The sequence below is a fragment of the Equus asinus genome, chromosome 5, assembly GCF_041296235.1.
Source record: "Equus asinus isolate D_3611 breed Donkey chromosome 5, EquAss-T2T_v2, whole genome shotgun sequence".
In the NCBI taxonomy this organism is placed as follows: Eukaryota; Metazoa; Chordata; class Mammalia; order Perissodactyla; family Equidae; genus Equus; species Equus asinus.
Window position 1 is genome coordinate 62,749,006 of NC_091794.1, and position 15,515 is coordinate 62,764,520.

At 36.1% G+C, this 15,515-nt stretch overlaps 1 protein-coding gene across 3 annotated transcripts in view; it reads left to right on the top strand.

Moving 5' to 3' along the window:
• Positions 1-15,515, top strand: part of LOC139045291 (protein phosphatase 1L-like) — a 353,755-nt gene that overhangs the window by 148,524 nt on the left and 189,716 nt on the right. For 2 of the 3 annotated variants that reach the window (XR_011503343.1, XM_070509730.1), the window contains one exon: positions 519-14,522. The exons of the other annotated variant lie outside the window; for it this stretch is intronic. Coding sequence is in view for 1 of the 2 variants with exons in the window: in XM_070509730.1 (XP_070365831.1) it covers positions 519-554 (36 nt within the window). In the remaining variant the exon portion in view is untranslated. Of the gene's footprint in view, positions 1-518; positions 14,523-15,515 lie in introns of those variants that run through there. 3 annotated transcript variants of the gene reach the window in all.

Here is a 15,515-nt window from a genome sequence, read left to right on the forward strand (position 1 = left end):
TCCTAACAAATACACATTTAAATGATAGTCTAGATGGTGATGTATCGTCAAATCAAATCAAGGTGTGTTAAATAGCTACGTGTGGGTTTATTTAGGTTTGTCTTAATATGTAAATAGAAAAAACTTTGCATTGAAGGAATTTAAGCTTTATTAGGCAATAAGCTGTTATGGAGGCTCTTCCAGAGTTGGTTATATATGATGAGATGCACAGTAGTAGAAAATGATCCCGCTTTTTCGAAGAAGGAAAATTGAATTTATTAGGGGACATGGTATCATTTGACCTTGTAGTATAAAATGGGTTTTCATAGGTATAGAAAGTGTGGAAGTACGTATTCCAAGAACCAGCAATTCAAAAAACCACAAAGCTGAGGCCATGAAATAATGCACTTGGTGATCAATGTGCAGTTCAAGTGAACTGACGCTCTTTCTTCTTTTCCTCCCCTCCCCCTCCCCTCCCCTCCCCTCCCCCTTCCCCTCCCCCTCCTCCCCCTCCTCCTCCTCCTCCTTCTTATTATTAGACAGAAGGGGCAGAAAAGGCCAGAATGGACATTTAGGTTGAAAATACGAGAAGATATACAGATGGCCCACAGACACGTGAAACAATGTTCAACATCACTAATTACTAGGGAAATGCAAATCAAAACTATAATGAGACATCACCTTACATCAGTCAGAATGCCTATAGTTACCAAGACAAAAAACAACAAATGTTGAAGAGGTTGTGGAGAAAAGGGAATTCTCCTACACTGCTGGTGGGAATGTAAACTGGTGCAGCCACTATGGAAAACTGTATGGAGATTTCTAAAAAAATTAAAAACAGAAATACAATACCATCCAGCTATCCCACTACTGGGTATTTATCCAAAGAATCTGAAGTCAATGATCCAAAGAGATTTATGAACCCCTATGTTCATTGCAAGTTTGTTAACAGTAGCCAAGATGTGGAAGCAACCCAAGTGCCCTTCTACAGATGAATGGATGAAGAGGATGTGGTATATATATACACACAATAGTATACTATGCAGCCATAAAAAAGGCAAAATTGTCCCATTTCCAACAACAGGGATGGACCTTGAGGAGGGTATGATGTTAAGTGGAATAAGCCAGACAGAGAAAGACAAATACTGAATAATTTGACTCATATGTGGAAGATAACAAACACGTGGATAAAGAGAACAGATTAGTGGTTACCAGAGGGGAAGGAGGTTGCTGGGTGGGCGAAAGGGACAGAGGGGTACATATGTATGGTGATGGATAAAAATTAGACCGCTGAGAATGAGCACGATGAAGTGTATTCAGAAACTGATAAATAATATTGTACACCCTAAATTACACAATGTTATAAACCATTGTGATCTCAGTAAGATTACTGGGAAAACAAAACAAAATAAAAAACCAACAAACGCATAGAGACAGAGATTGGATTGGTGGTTAGCAGAGGGCAGGGGGACAGGGAGGAGGTGAAAGTAGTGATTTGCACATGTGTGTGGGGATGGATTGTAATTAGTCTTTGGGTGATGAGCATGATGCGATCTACACAGAAATCAGAAGACAGTGATGTACACCTGAAATTTATATAATTTTATAAAACAGTGTTACCACAATTAAAAAAGATACAAGTTGAAATTAAAAGAATGGAAAATGAAAAAAAAGAAGATATTTTCAGCCATAAAAAAAGAACTAATGGAAGGAGCTTCAATTTTAATCTTAAAACTATACTGAGCCTCTGAGAATTTTCAGCTGGAGCTGACATTAACAAAGGTATTCATAAATGAATCTAGTGCACTGGGCACAATAAATTGAAAATGTGGAAACTATTCGGCTAGCTGTTAAATTAGGATAGTCACGTTAAAAGTAGAAGCATTGGTAATTCAAACAAAACATATTTTTTAGTGACCAAATGTAGAAAACATTGACAGCATCTGTCATTGAATCAAGATGGAGAAATCAAAAGTCACTTGAATAAATAGAATGTGACATTTTTACAGCACGTAATCTTAAAATGTAAAAAAAATCAATTAAATGTGAAAATATTAAATTTATAATATCACTGGATATTATTTTAATCATTAACAAAGGTATCACCTATATTTATGTTTTAATATAAAATACTTACAGAGCCATATTTTGTAAGCAATTTATATGGATGCTGATATTCTGCAAATAAGCATGTGCTTATTAAAAATGTTGAGATAAATTTAGCAAGCCTCTAACATAGGAAGTGGCCAAATAAATTTTAGAAATGTGACATATGTATAAAAAGGTACCCAACCTATTGGTGATCAAATTACTATAGAAAGTACATATGTTTTCAAGTAAACGCCAAATGTTGGAAATTTAAATTCTGAAACGTCTTAAACATGAATAACATAAAAATAGATCACTGAAGACACTGAGTGTGTCTGAAAAATAAATCTAGTTTTCCTAATCCACGCCAATCTTTATTATACATTGAAAATATGGAATATAAAATCTCAAAACATTTTTATTTAACGTTTTAGCAGAATATTTCACATTCTTTATCTTTTTATTCTTCACAACAATCTTTCTGAAAAGGTACCATAGATAAATACCCCATGCCCTATTTATGGAATATTAGTGAAAAGAGAAGCTAGAAAGAAGGTTGTCTCTTCATGGGATGAAGGAAAAAGAATGTCTCTTCATGGAGAAGAGGGTGTGATGAGCTTTGTATTGAACTGTTTTGATGAGAATGTGACTTCAGTACATTAGGTGGAAATGTCATCCAATGAAGGACATTATGACTGGAGAATGCAAGGAGGTGAAGGCGAGTGGGGAAGGTGTGTCCGTTACACACTCACAGATTACGGTTGAAGCTATGGGATTTGATGAGATGTGCAGAGTTTCTGGATATAGGATAAAAAGTGACAGACTAAAAGGAGAAAAGACAATGCGAAACCCAATATCTATTGTTAGATGCAAATTTATGTCTGAAAAAAAATCTAAAAGAATAGTCTGTTTTGTAAAAAGTACAAGGAATTTCCTTGAATAGCTTTCAGCAAAAAAAAAGTTAGATAATTTATCTATATTTGATCATTTTAGTATATATTTACAAAATTTCACTTTTATTTGAAAAATAATGTTGTAGTATGCATCGTTACACACGATTTCCTAGTAATACAAAGGCTAGTGTGAATATGTAATCCTGAAATAACAGGAGCTTCTTAGGAGCTACAAAAGATGGGATAACTAACATTAGGTGTTTCCGCTTTTTTTTTTTTTTTTAATAATATGGATTCTATTCCTTCAGTTCCTTATTGGAAATGCTATGGTTTTGCTGGATGGCCTCCATTTGCCCATCCAGATATATGTCCCCATTTTCTGCCTGGCTCTGTGCCCAGTGAGGCTGACCTGCTTGGACCGCACTGGTGGGAACTCTTGCTTCACAGTTTCTGGTTGTTTTGCAAGTGTCAGCCACCTGCAGGAAGAAGAGGGCCCTCAGGATATTTCTTCCCTCTGGTCCCTGGGCTGGGCACTGCAGGTAGGGTGCTTCCCTGGACTGAGGGCCCCAGGCAGCCCTCACCAGATGACTTTCTCTCCAAGTCCGGAGACTGCTCCCTCCTTTGTTCTTTCAGGCCTAGAGGCAGTAATGGATCTCTTCATTGCTAAATCTTGTTTGACCTAAACCCTGCCCATCATTTTGGAAAGAACCTTAATGCTCCCTAGTTCCAGTTTGTATATGACATGTTTTCTCATGGCAAGACACCACAGGTTACAATCGTATATATTACCTTTGCCTTCTCTTGACAACAGAAACTGGGGAGGAAGGTGCAAAGAAGACACACCAAGAAAGAAAATAGGCAGAAATGTGCATTATTCTTTGCTTGTAAAAAATTATCTGTAATTTACCTAAAGTGAAATTCACTCTCTTGAGAGGCACAGCCCTGTGAGAATTGACAAATGCATATGATTGTGTAAACTACCACCACACTCAAGATACAGAACAGTTTGTCGTCTTCCAGAATGTCATTGAGCTGCTCTTTATAGTCAAATGCCTTCCCCATCTCTAACCCTGAAGTTACTGGTCTCTTCTCCATCCTGTAGTTTTGCCTTCTCTGTTTCCACATAAACGGATTCACATGGTGTGCAGCTTTCTGAGTCTGGCTTCTTTCACTTTGCTTATTACCTTTGAGATTCATCCAAGTATTTGTGAGCATTAACAGTTGGTTCCTTCTTAATGTTGCATGGTATCCAATGGTACGACTGCACCATCGTTTCTTTATCTACTTACTGGTTGAAGGACATTTGGGTTGTTTCCAGTTTGGGGCAACTGTGAGAAAACACTGGTATAAACATTTGCGAACAGATTTTGTGTGGACGTAGGTTTTCATTTCACTAGGTTAAATACCTAGAGTGGGATTGTGGGGTCATCTGGTGTTTGTTTAACATTATAAAAACTGCCAGATATTTGATATTAACAGTCATTTTCATTTTATCATACAAATCTTAGTATCTTTGTAGAATGCCAATTTATCACGTAAGAGGGGATGTATTTCCAGACTTTCTAGCTTGTTCAACTCCTTTATCTACGAATCCATATGCCAGCAGCACACTGTTTTGTTCCATATAGCTTAATAGTAACTATTAAACACAGGAAATATATGTCCTCAAGTATTTTCCTTTAATCGAATCATTTTGTATATTCTAGGACCTCTGACTCAGCAAATATGTTTTAGATTCAGTTTCTTATATATTTTAAAAATCCTGCTAGAATTTCCATTCAATTAGGCTTACATTTAATCTATAGATGAACTCAGGGAAGAATTGCCATCTTTATGTCAAGTATTCCAGTTGATAGAATTGTATATTTATCTCTTTACTCTATCTTTAATTTCTCTGAGTCTTTTCCTTTTAACTTCCAGTGGACACATCTTATAAATTGCCAACTAAATTACTCCTAGAATTTTAATTTTATGCTTTTGTAAATGATGTTACTTTTTATTTTATTTTCTACCTGCCCATTGAGAGGTATAGCAGTAAATTTGACTTTTGTGTATTAACTTTGTGTCTTGCTACTTAATAAAATTACTTATTGTTTCTAGTATTCATTTTTTTTGGATTCCTTTGGATTATCTACATAGATGATCACATCATCTCTAGAAAATAGAGTTCTACTTGTTCCTTTCGAATTTTATGTTCCATTTCTTCTTTCTCATCTTTTTACACTGATATCTGGTCAAAGTTGAAAAGGAATGGTGACAAGTATATACTTGCATTGTTTAAGATTTTAGGTAGAAATCATTATTTTTATTTTTTCACCACTGAGCATTTGTCTTTCTCTTCTTAGTTTGCTGAGAGGTTTTCCATGAATTTTTAAAAGTTTTTTCACATGATTTCTTTGCCTCTATTAAAATGATCATGTCTTTTCTTATATATTATTTTAATATAGTGAAGTGCATTAATTTTCATATATTAAACAAACCTTGCGTTCCTGGAATAACACCCAATTTTTTCAAGCCGTACTACTCTGTTTTAACCAGGCTAAAACAAAGTTTATCAACGACTGATTTGACCTGATATTGCGTAAAGGAGGTCAAGATAGTTCTTTTCCTCCATATTAACTTGGTCAGTTACTTTTGTAAAGATTTAAAATGAGAGTGGATGGTACAGAGAGTCCCCGTGTACTTCCTTCCCAAACTCACAGTTTCCCGTGTGATTAACATTTTCTTTCAGTATGGTGCATTTGTTACAAGTGAAGAACAACCAATATTGACACTTTATCAGTAACTAAAATTAATTTTGTTAGGATTCATGCTTTGTGCTGTACGGTTGTATGGATTTTGACAAATGCATAATATTGTGTATCCACGATTACAATAGTGTGCAGAGTAATTTTTCTGCCCTAAAAGTCCTTGTTTTCCACATATTCATCTCTCCTCCCCTCTCCCCAAAACCACTGGCAACCACGGATCTTTTTAATGTCTCTGTAGTTTTGCCTTTTCCAAAATGCCATTTAAGTGGAGTGATATAATATGTAGACTTTTCAGTCCGACTTCTTACCCTGCGAAATATAAATTTAAAGTTCCTCCATGGTGTTTTTTGTGGCTTGATAGCTCATTTATTTTTTTCTATGAAAATATCCCAGTGTGTGCATGTACCACAGTTTTTCCATCCGTTCGTCTATTGAAAGACCCATTTTCTGACTCACAGCATTTTCCTTCTTTCTGAAGAACTTCTTAACGTTTCTAACAAGGCAAGTTTATTTTCTGAGTCTGTTTAAGAATTATATTTGTCTTTCTTCAGACGTTAGAAGTTTCTTTGTGGGAAGTTGCTTACTCAACAAAAAATTTTTTATTATTTTTCATGCATATAGAGATATTCAGATTTTCTATTTCTTCATGGGTCATTTGTATCTTTCAAATAGTTTGCATATTTCATCCAAGTAGTCAAATTTTCTGGCATAAAATTTAATACCATCTCTTTATTATCTTTTTAATGTCTTAATAACTATGGAAGTTCCCTCCTCCATTCTCCATACTATTAATTTTTGCCTTTGCTCATATTTGTATTAGCCTAATTAGAAGTTCATCCCTCTTATTGATATTTTTAAATAAACAGTTTTTCATTTTATTAATTTTCTTCATTGATTTTCTATTTTCTATTCCATTGATTCCTGTTCTTTATTAGTTTCTTTTATTTGTTTACCTTTTGTATAATTTCCCCCCCTTTTTAAAGTATTTTAACCAGGAATGTCAGACCATTGATTTTATGACATTTGTCTTCTTCAATATTATCATATATGGCTTTATTTTACCTTGTAAACACTACTGTATCTGGATTTCAACCATTTTGAATGTTGTATTTTTACCATTACGCCTGTTGAAATATTAAGAAAATATTGTGAGAAACTTTCACAATATTTTCTTAATATTGTGCTCAAGCAGAGGGGACACTTCTCTACAAAATGAATATGTAAGCCCTCGGAACAAACCAATGTAGAGATGCCAGTTGTGGAATGTCACTGAGAAGTTCAAACAAGGACCATGAGAAATGGAAAATCTCTTACAGGCTGCATGAGACCTGGAGACAGAACACAATGTGAGTTGACCTTGGAAGATATGACAAATATCTGCATGACTAAGCTCTGAGCTTGGCACAAGGAAAATGGATGATGCCAATAGAAAAGATCACAGGCCTTTCCTTAATATTTCTGACGTGGTAAGCATCAAGGCCTTGATCATCATGTGGGAGGAGAAGGGAAAGGAACATTACTGTAACTAAATGTTTTCCTATTCCAGGTTGGGTCAATTTGAGTGCAATTACTTCCACTTAGGACAGTAAACTTTGTGGCGTTGCCTGCTTCTGAGTCTTGAGGAGCAATTTTCACTGGTTAAATTTTGCAAACAAAACCAGCAATGTATAAAATAACCATACTGAAAATCTCTTAACAAAGCATTAATATCAATCTCTGCGTGTGGACTCAACTGATTTATGACAAACAAGTTCTAACTGTTTGAGCAAACTGACCTAGAGACAAGAAACTCCAGTCACTGTTGATTTGGGGCATGCTGCCGGTTTATGAAGAATGAGAAATGATCCTGCAGAATACTTTATAGTGCTGGGGCAGATAAAATGCAGGCAGTTTTTTGTGCAGAAAAAAAAGGGGCAATAAAAGAAGCTTTATTAGAGGTTGTCAATAAAATAATCATTTTTTTTCTCTAATTCCAAGGATAATGCTGAGAAAAGGAAGTTCAAAGACAATGATATTAAGGCCCTGTATTTCAGATTCTAGATTCATTTTACAAAGTGGACAATTTTATGGAAAGAAGATTCACAAAGAATTAAAGTTTGGACAAAATCCAGCATTACGATTTTCCACAAAATCTTGAGCAAAACAATAAGCACTGTGATTTTTCTTATACCCATGTGGCATGATGCAATCTGCACAATGCATTAGCTTTGTAATAAGAAGCTTCAGATCCACGAGTCAGTGGTTAGCCCTCTTGCCTATGATGTGGTAGGTACCTAAACCCATCCCAGTATAGCAATTTAGATGGTGTTGTGGCACAGTGCTGGCTGTGGGTATGGCCTGCAGAAGAGAACATCGTGACAGTGCCTTTGGCACTTTATTCCTAAGTAACCTGTTAACCTATCAACACATTTCACTATATGATCTTTGGAATAATGAAACTTTAATTATTCAGATACCTTCAAAAATTGGAACCTCACATACTTCATGCATTTTAGATATGTGATGAATGTTTGGCGGACTGAGAATTAGTAGCCTTGAGTACTCGTAAACTGGGGATGCACTGGGGCATTTTCATTGGACCACTAAGGGGAAAAGAGGAGAGGGCCGCTCTACTTTCTTACACATCGTACAGTGAACAAGAGAAAGCATGCTTCTCCAACTGAGTAAATTAACCTAAGCCTGATCTTGCTTAGTTTACAAGAGAAAATTTTCCAACAATTGTTAAGAGTAGAGGAGAATGTCGTGCCAGTTATAAAGTTTCCCCAAATCATATAGCCAACAATGCTTTACCACAGGTCTTCAAAAGATCTTTTCCCTTCTCAACACTTTGCCACTTGCTCATTTCCAAAAACAGTTCTGCTGCTGCTGGCAAATTCTCTGTGCTCCTGTAAAAGGCCTAGTCTCCTGAGCCACAGAAACATGCACTGTAAAATGGGAGAACATTTGCTTTCACTTCTCTAAGAAACATCCATGTACTATAAGGATTAAATCCATATCCATTTGTTTAAAAGTTCTCTTATCTCCCAAAGCCAAATGGTTACACCCTAAGATGGGCACCTAAGTTAGTCAGGGTGGACCACTAAGACATCTCCCTAGGCACTGTCATTTCAAGGAGAAATAAGACGCAAGGGTTGGAGACACCTCTAGTTGGTAAAAGCCAAAACCATGAGGCTGTCTGACTCCCGGAGAGATTATTTACATGCCAAAGGGTTCAGTTAGGATTCAGGCCCATTATATTTCAGGAGGGAACAACTGCCCCCTTCCCCTTTATAAGCAGAAGTGTGTCATTTTCCCCCATATCTTGCCTATGAAGTGTCCAGCTACTCATTAGGACAACTGACCTGGCTCTCATCAGGCTGCTCTAGGGGTAAGGACTAGGGCAACGGGCACCAACAGACATATTACTTACTGGGAGGCATTTCATGAGAAATCTGTCTCTTATCTAGAATACCCTATGTACACATTCAGGATTAAATTAATAAAAATGAATGTTAAAAGCCAGTGGGAGCTATCTTTCACCATTGCCTTTATTTCCTCCTGTTCTCCTTTTATGGTTTAAAGTGCCCCAGAAAAATATTTTCTATTTAGAGACAAATTGTACATTTTAATATGATATTTAAATTATGTAAGCCTATTTACATTTTTACATTTGATATCGTTTTTTTTAACAACAAAAGGAATATCATGGGAATATTTCTTCCATGGGATCGTGGAAACCTGTGCTTTAGTATCTCATCCGCAACAATTAATCCTGGCTCTACATCTCAAGGATTGTGTGACACGAGAAAAGAGTTAGTTCCTCCTCTGAGGGAGCGATAGCAATTTTAATTGCCTTTAGATTGGTATAACGATAAAAATAAAAATTTAGCCATAAATTCACCAAAGAATTCATAGCACATATTCAGAATTTAATAAATGGAAGAACCCTTTGTTTGCTAATAGAAATTGTTAGTACTTTAAATTAAGTTAGCATTAAAACTTGGAAGTGAAGGAATACTTCACTTGCTGGTGAGTAGATACACATAAAGACACTTCTCTGAACATCAGCACTCTTTTGTTTCTTTTCAATTATTTTATTGAGGTCATAGTGGGGGTTATAACATTGTGTAATTTCATGGTACATTATTGCTTATCAGTTTCTGTATAGACTGCATCATGCTCACCACTAATAGTCTAGTTTTTATCTGTCACTGTACATATGTGCCTGTTTACCCGTTTTGTCCAGCCCTCCAACGCTTCTCCTCTGGGAACCACTGATGTGTTCTCTTTGTCCACATGTTTGTTTGTCTTCCACATGCGATTGAAATCATGCAGTATTGGTTTTTCTCTGTCTGGATTAGTTTGCTTAACATCACACCCTCAAGGCTCATCCATCTTGTTGCAAATAGGACAATTTTGTCTTTTCTATGGCTAAGCAGTATTCCATTGTGTATATTTACCATATTTTCTTCATCCATTCATCAGTTGATGGGCACTTGGCTTGCTTCCATGTCTTGGCTATTGTGAATAATGCTGCAGTGAACATAGGGATTTATAAACCTCTTTGAATTGTTGACTTCAAGTTCTTTGGATAAACATCCTGTAGCGGGATAGGAAGGTTGTTTGGCATTCTATTTTTAACTTTTTGAGAATGCTTCATACTGTTTTCCATAGTGGCTACACCAGTTTGCATTCCGACCGGGAGTGTATGAGTATTCCTTTTGCTCCGCATCATCTCCAACATTTTTTACGTTTTGTCCTGGTAATTATAGCCATTCTGATCAGCGTAAGGTGATATCTCATACTTTTGATTTTCATTTCCCCAACAATTAGTGATGTTCAACATTTTTTCATGTGTCTGTTGGCCATCTGGATATCTTCTTTGGAAAAATGTCTGTTCATATCCTTTGGAGCAGAAATAAAGAAATGGAAAGATATTCAATGTTATGGATTGGAAGAATACACATAGTTTCAATGCTCAGGGGCTGGCCAGGGGGTGCAGTGGTTAAGTGCACATGTTCTGCTTTGGCAGCCCAGGGTTTGCTGGTTGGGATCCCAGGTATGGACATGGCACTGCTTGGCCATACTGTGTTAGGCATCTCACATATAAAGTCGAGGAAGGTGGGCACGGATCTTAGCTCAGGGCTGGTCTTCCTCAGCAAAAAGAGGAGGATTGGCAGCAGACATTAGCTCAGAGCTGATCTTACTCCAAAAAAAAAGTCCATATTAGTGAAAGCAATCTACAGATTCAATGCAATCACAGTCAGAATCCCAATGACATTCTTCACAGAAATAGAACAAAGAATCCTAAAATTTATATGGAACAATAAAAGACCCCAAATAGCCAAAGCAATACTGAGAAAAACGAACAAAAGTGGAGGCATCACAATCCCTGACTTCAAAGAATACTACAAAGCTATAGTAATCAAAACAGCATGGTGCTGGCACAAAAACAGACACACAGATCAATAGAATAGATTTGAAAGCCCAGAAATAAAACCACACATCTATGGGCAGCTAATCTTTGACAAAGGAGCTGAGAACATACAATAGAGAAAGGAAAGTCTCTTCAATAAACGGTGTTGGGAAAACTGGACAGTCCCATGGAAAAGAATGAAAGTAGACCATTATCTTACACCATACACAAAAATTAACTCAAAATGGATTAAAGACTTCAATGTAAGATCTGAAACCATAAAACTCCTAGAAGAAAATATAGGCAGTACACTGTTTGACATCAGTCTTAGCAGCATCTTTTTGAATACCGTGTCTACTCAGGCCTGGGAAATAAAAGAGAAAATAAACAAATGGGACTATGTCAGACTAAAAACCTTCTGCAAGCAAAAGAAACCATGAACAAAATGAAAAGACAGCCCACCAACCAGGAGAATATATTTGCAAATCAAGGGGTTGATTTCCAAAATATACAAAGAACTCATACCACTCAATGACAAAAAAAGAAACAAACTGATCAAAAAATGGGCAGAGGGTGCGCACAGACATTTTCCCAAAGAAGTAGTCTTGTTTCTTTACCATGCAAATCCAATATCTTCCACCGTAGTATCGTTTCTATTACTCTCAGAAAACAAGGATCTTTATGGAGGAACGTGGAGGGGACTCATACTACTGTTTTACATTATTATTATTTTTCTCTTCATGGATTGCTGCCGATGCTGCTGCTAATTGTCTCTTAACCAATGCTGTCTCATACTTCTCTTTGTCTATCTGAATTTCTTCCTCTTCTAATAATCTACTTGCACAGGCGATCATGGGTCCTGAAGTAGCTCTGCTGCCCTCCGGAAAGTGGTTCTTGATTTCAACCACATTCTTGCTTCATTAGAGAACACAAACAATGAAATGGTGAGCAAAGTTTGAGGCTGGAAAGGCAAAGTCCCATAGTAACATTTAGGCTTTTCTTTTAGTGTATGCCTTACTCTTCAAAACATCTTCACACGTGATAATTTCCAAAACTTCCTGAATAGCAATGTAAATCAGGTTCCTGTTCTTTCTATAGGAATCTATCTTTTCATGCAAATTAAAGGATATGGTTTCTTATTAATGCTCAGTGTCCCTGAATATTAACAAACAATCAGAAGCTGGACTACCTGGTATACATTAGAGAGACCAAAAAAGTATGATGAACTAATTTGTGAGTGTATTTAGCACAATCTCATCTTTTACAGACAATATATTCTATGGCACTTGCAATTAGAATAACTATTTTTCCCTGAACTGAGATAAACTTTTGTTCTATTAGATATAGAAGGCCACTTCTAGCTGGAAAAAATAGGAGGAAAAAATGAGAATTTTAAGTTTGAGTTGAAAAAAGAGTGAGTTAAAAGTCAAGAGAACAGAGTGGAAGTATTTGTACTTGATCTGCTAAGGATACAAGCTTAACTGCATTTATAAAAAGGGCTTGGACTGTTGCGAAGTCACCATGGACACGGTGAAGATTACACAGTGAGTATTAAATTTCAAAATGATTTACTCAGATCAAAATTATTAAATAAGATTTTAAAAATTATTTGTCAAACATGTGAGAAACTCTGTGTCTTTGGAAACATAATCATATTATTGATATGAGGATCATAAATTTTAACTACTATTATTAGAATGGTATTCACCATAAAATAATATACCATTGAGAAAAAATATAGTTAAGGAGTCTTTAAAAAGTTTCTATAACATAAGAAATTATGGAATGAAGATCTTCCATAGAGTCATATTAGTTCTGAAATAACATGGGTGAAATGTTATTGAGTTTTATCTGTTTTAAATATTCCATTATATTTATTTCATTTTAAAGAACAAACACATATTCCTAAGATTTGCTGAATATTAACAGATATTTTCCCCGTAAGGTATTAAACTTAGCAGCCACAAATCCTTCTCGTACAAGAGTTAACGAAATCTTATCTTTATCATTGTGGACAGATTATTTTACACATTTCCTCCTTATGAATAAGAATTAATCAATTTGATATTTTTTCCCCAAAGAACACATTGTTAGTCTAGGAACTAGAAGGCAGATACCTTGATTTTTGTTTAAGGCATTAATTTATCTAAAATTTATTTGAGTCTATTTTTAAGAAAATGAGGAAAATAGTTTTGTATGGAAACCAGTAGAAGATAATAAATACTAATGATGAATTCAAATGTTATAAAATGTTGTCACATCTACTAATAAAATAGTTGAGTTTGTATTTTCACTCTGCATTACAGTCCATCTATCTAGACTGTGGACGTTATGTTGTGATTTTCACAATTTTGTGTCTCTGGGTAGTTGCAAACTTGATGTTTAAAACCGAGTGTGCAATGTAATAATCATACCATAGCAGGTATATTTTACCGAGCAAGTATTATGCTCCAGGCCCTGAGATAAATGCTTTGTCTGAGCTATAAATCATATCTTCCTTGGACAGCATAGTGTATTATGCACTCAGATCTTTATATGATGATAAGAACTTGGAGGCTGAAGGTGTTTAAAGAGATTTACCTGAGGTCACACCCTAATAAGTGGCAGGACATGGATTAACAATTGCATCTATATGACTCACAACCTATTCTTCATACTCTACATTCTGCTTCTTCCATTAGTTAGAGAAATTGTAGATCTTAAGTAGTTTAAAAAGAAATGTGGAGATACAAATTTTGTTCAAGGTCAGAGGTCCACAATGCTTCTTCGAGAAATGGAAGTTTACGTGTAATAACCTGCTCTAAGCAGGTGACCACGTCATTAATCAGAATTGCTCCCTAACTGCTGTGGCCAGGTGAGGGTTAGTGGCGTTTTTCAGGATCTTATGGCACTATGAAAGGAGAGATCCATTTTTCAACTGACATTGCAAGGAAAAATTTAAAACACACCTCCTACCTTGCCAACATGTTGAACTTTGACCCAGGTGTATCTACATAGAGAATCCAAACAAACAAAAACCCATATAGGCACAACCATAGAGCAGGTTGCTTAATTAAACAGAACTAAATTTTACCCCCACTCTTCAATTACAAGAACAGGCAGACTGAAATTTGCAAAGCCTTCTTCAGAAATCAATGGACAATTTGGCACTTAAACATCTATGCACTGAACAATGTAATAAACAATCAGAATTTCAGTAATAAGTTTCCTGACACAACAGAGTGGCACTTTGCACAGTAGTAATTAGAAAATAGCAGCTGAGGAACCACAGAAAAGGAACTAGACTTTACTGGAATACAGATTATACTGAGCTAATTAATGATTTTCACAAATGCCTTGTTGATTAGATATTAAAGTAAAAATCCCTTATATAATTTCTATATTTAGGGACACCATATAATTTTTCATCCAAGCCAGGATTTTTCTGATAATGAAGAAAGCTCTATTTTTATTTTTCTAAGACAACAGGAGGAAAGCAGTGCTCGCTTGAGCAAAGCAGGATACACGATTCTTTTATTTATAGTTGTTACATATTGGTGTGTACAATCAAGAAGTCAAAAAATGCCTTGGAGTTGGAGAAATCATGACTTCTAATACTGGGTCAACCTTTAGTTGTGTGATTTTGGGTGAATTAATTACTTTAACTGAAAAATGAAAAGAAAAAAATACCTAACTTGAAGGCTTGTGAGAATTAAAAATTATACCTATAACATAATTAACACAGTGCCTCACTTGTTTAAGATACTCAATAAGTAGACATATGTAGAATCCTACTTCTCATTGTGTAGTTTAATTTATTATCATCAATCTATTTGTAATATTAATGTAGTCTGAGTGTTGGGATCCTATGTTTTGAAACCTGAAAGGGATAGAAAGCTCTGACTCTAATGTAGCAAACTTCTACGCTCAGATCGGTCAAAAGTAAATCATACTGGGCCAGCTCCGTCGCCGAGTGGTTAAGTTTGTGCAATCCGCTGCAGCAGCCCAGGGTTCGGATCCTGGGTGCGGACACGGCGCCACTCGTCAGGCCACTTTTTTTTTTTTTAAAGATTTTATTTTTTTCCTTTTTCTCCCCAAAGCCCCCAGGTACATAGTTGTGTATTCTTCGTTGTGGGTTCTTCTAGTTGTGGCATGTGGGACGCTGCCTCAGCGTGGTCTGATGAGCAGTGCCATGTCGGCGCCCAGGATTCGAACTAACGAAACACTGGGCTGCCTGCAGCGGAGCGCGCGAACTTAACCACTCGGCCACGGGGCCAGCCCCACTCGTCAGGCCACTTTGAGGCGGTGTCCCACATCCCACAACTAGAAGAACCTGCAACTAAGATATACAACTATGTATGGGGGAGTTTGGGGAGATAAAGCAGAAAAAAAAAAAGTAAATCATACTCCTTAAAAATTCTGTCTTCATAA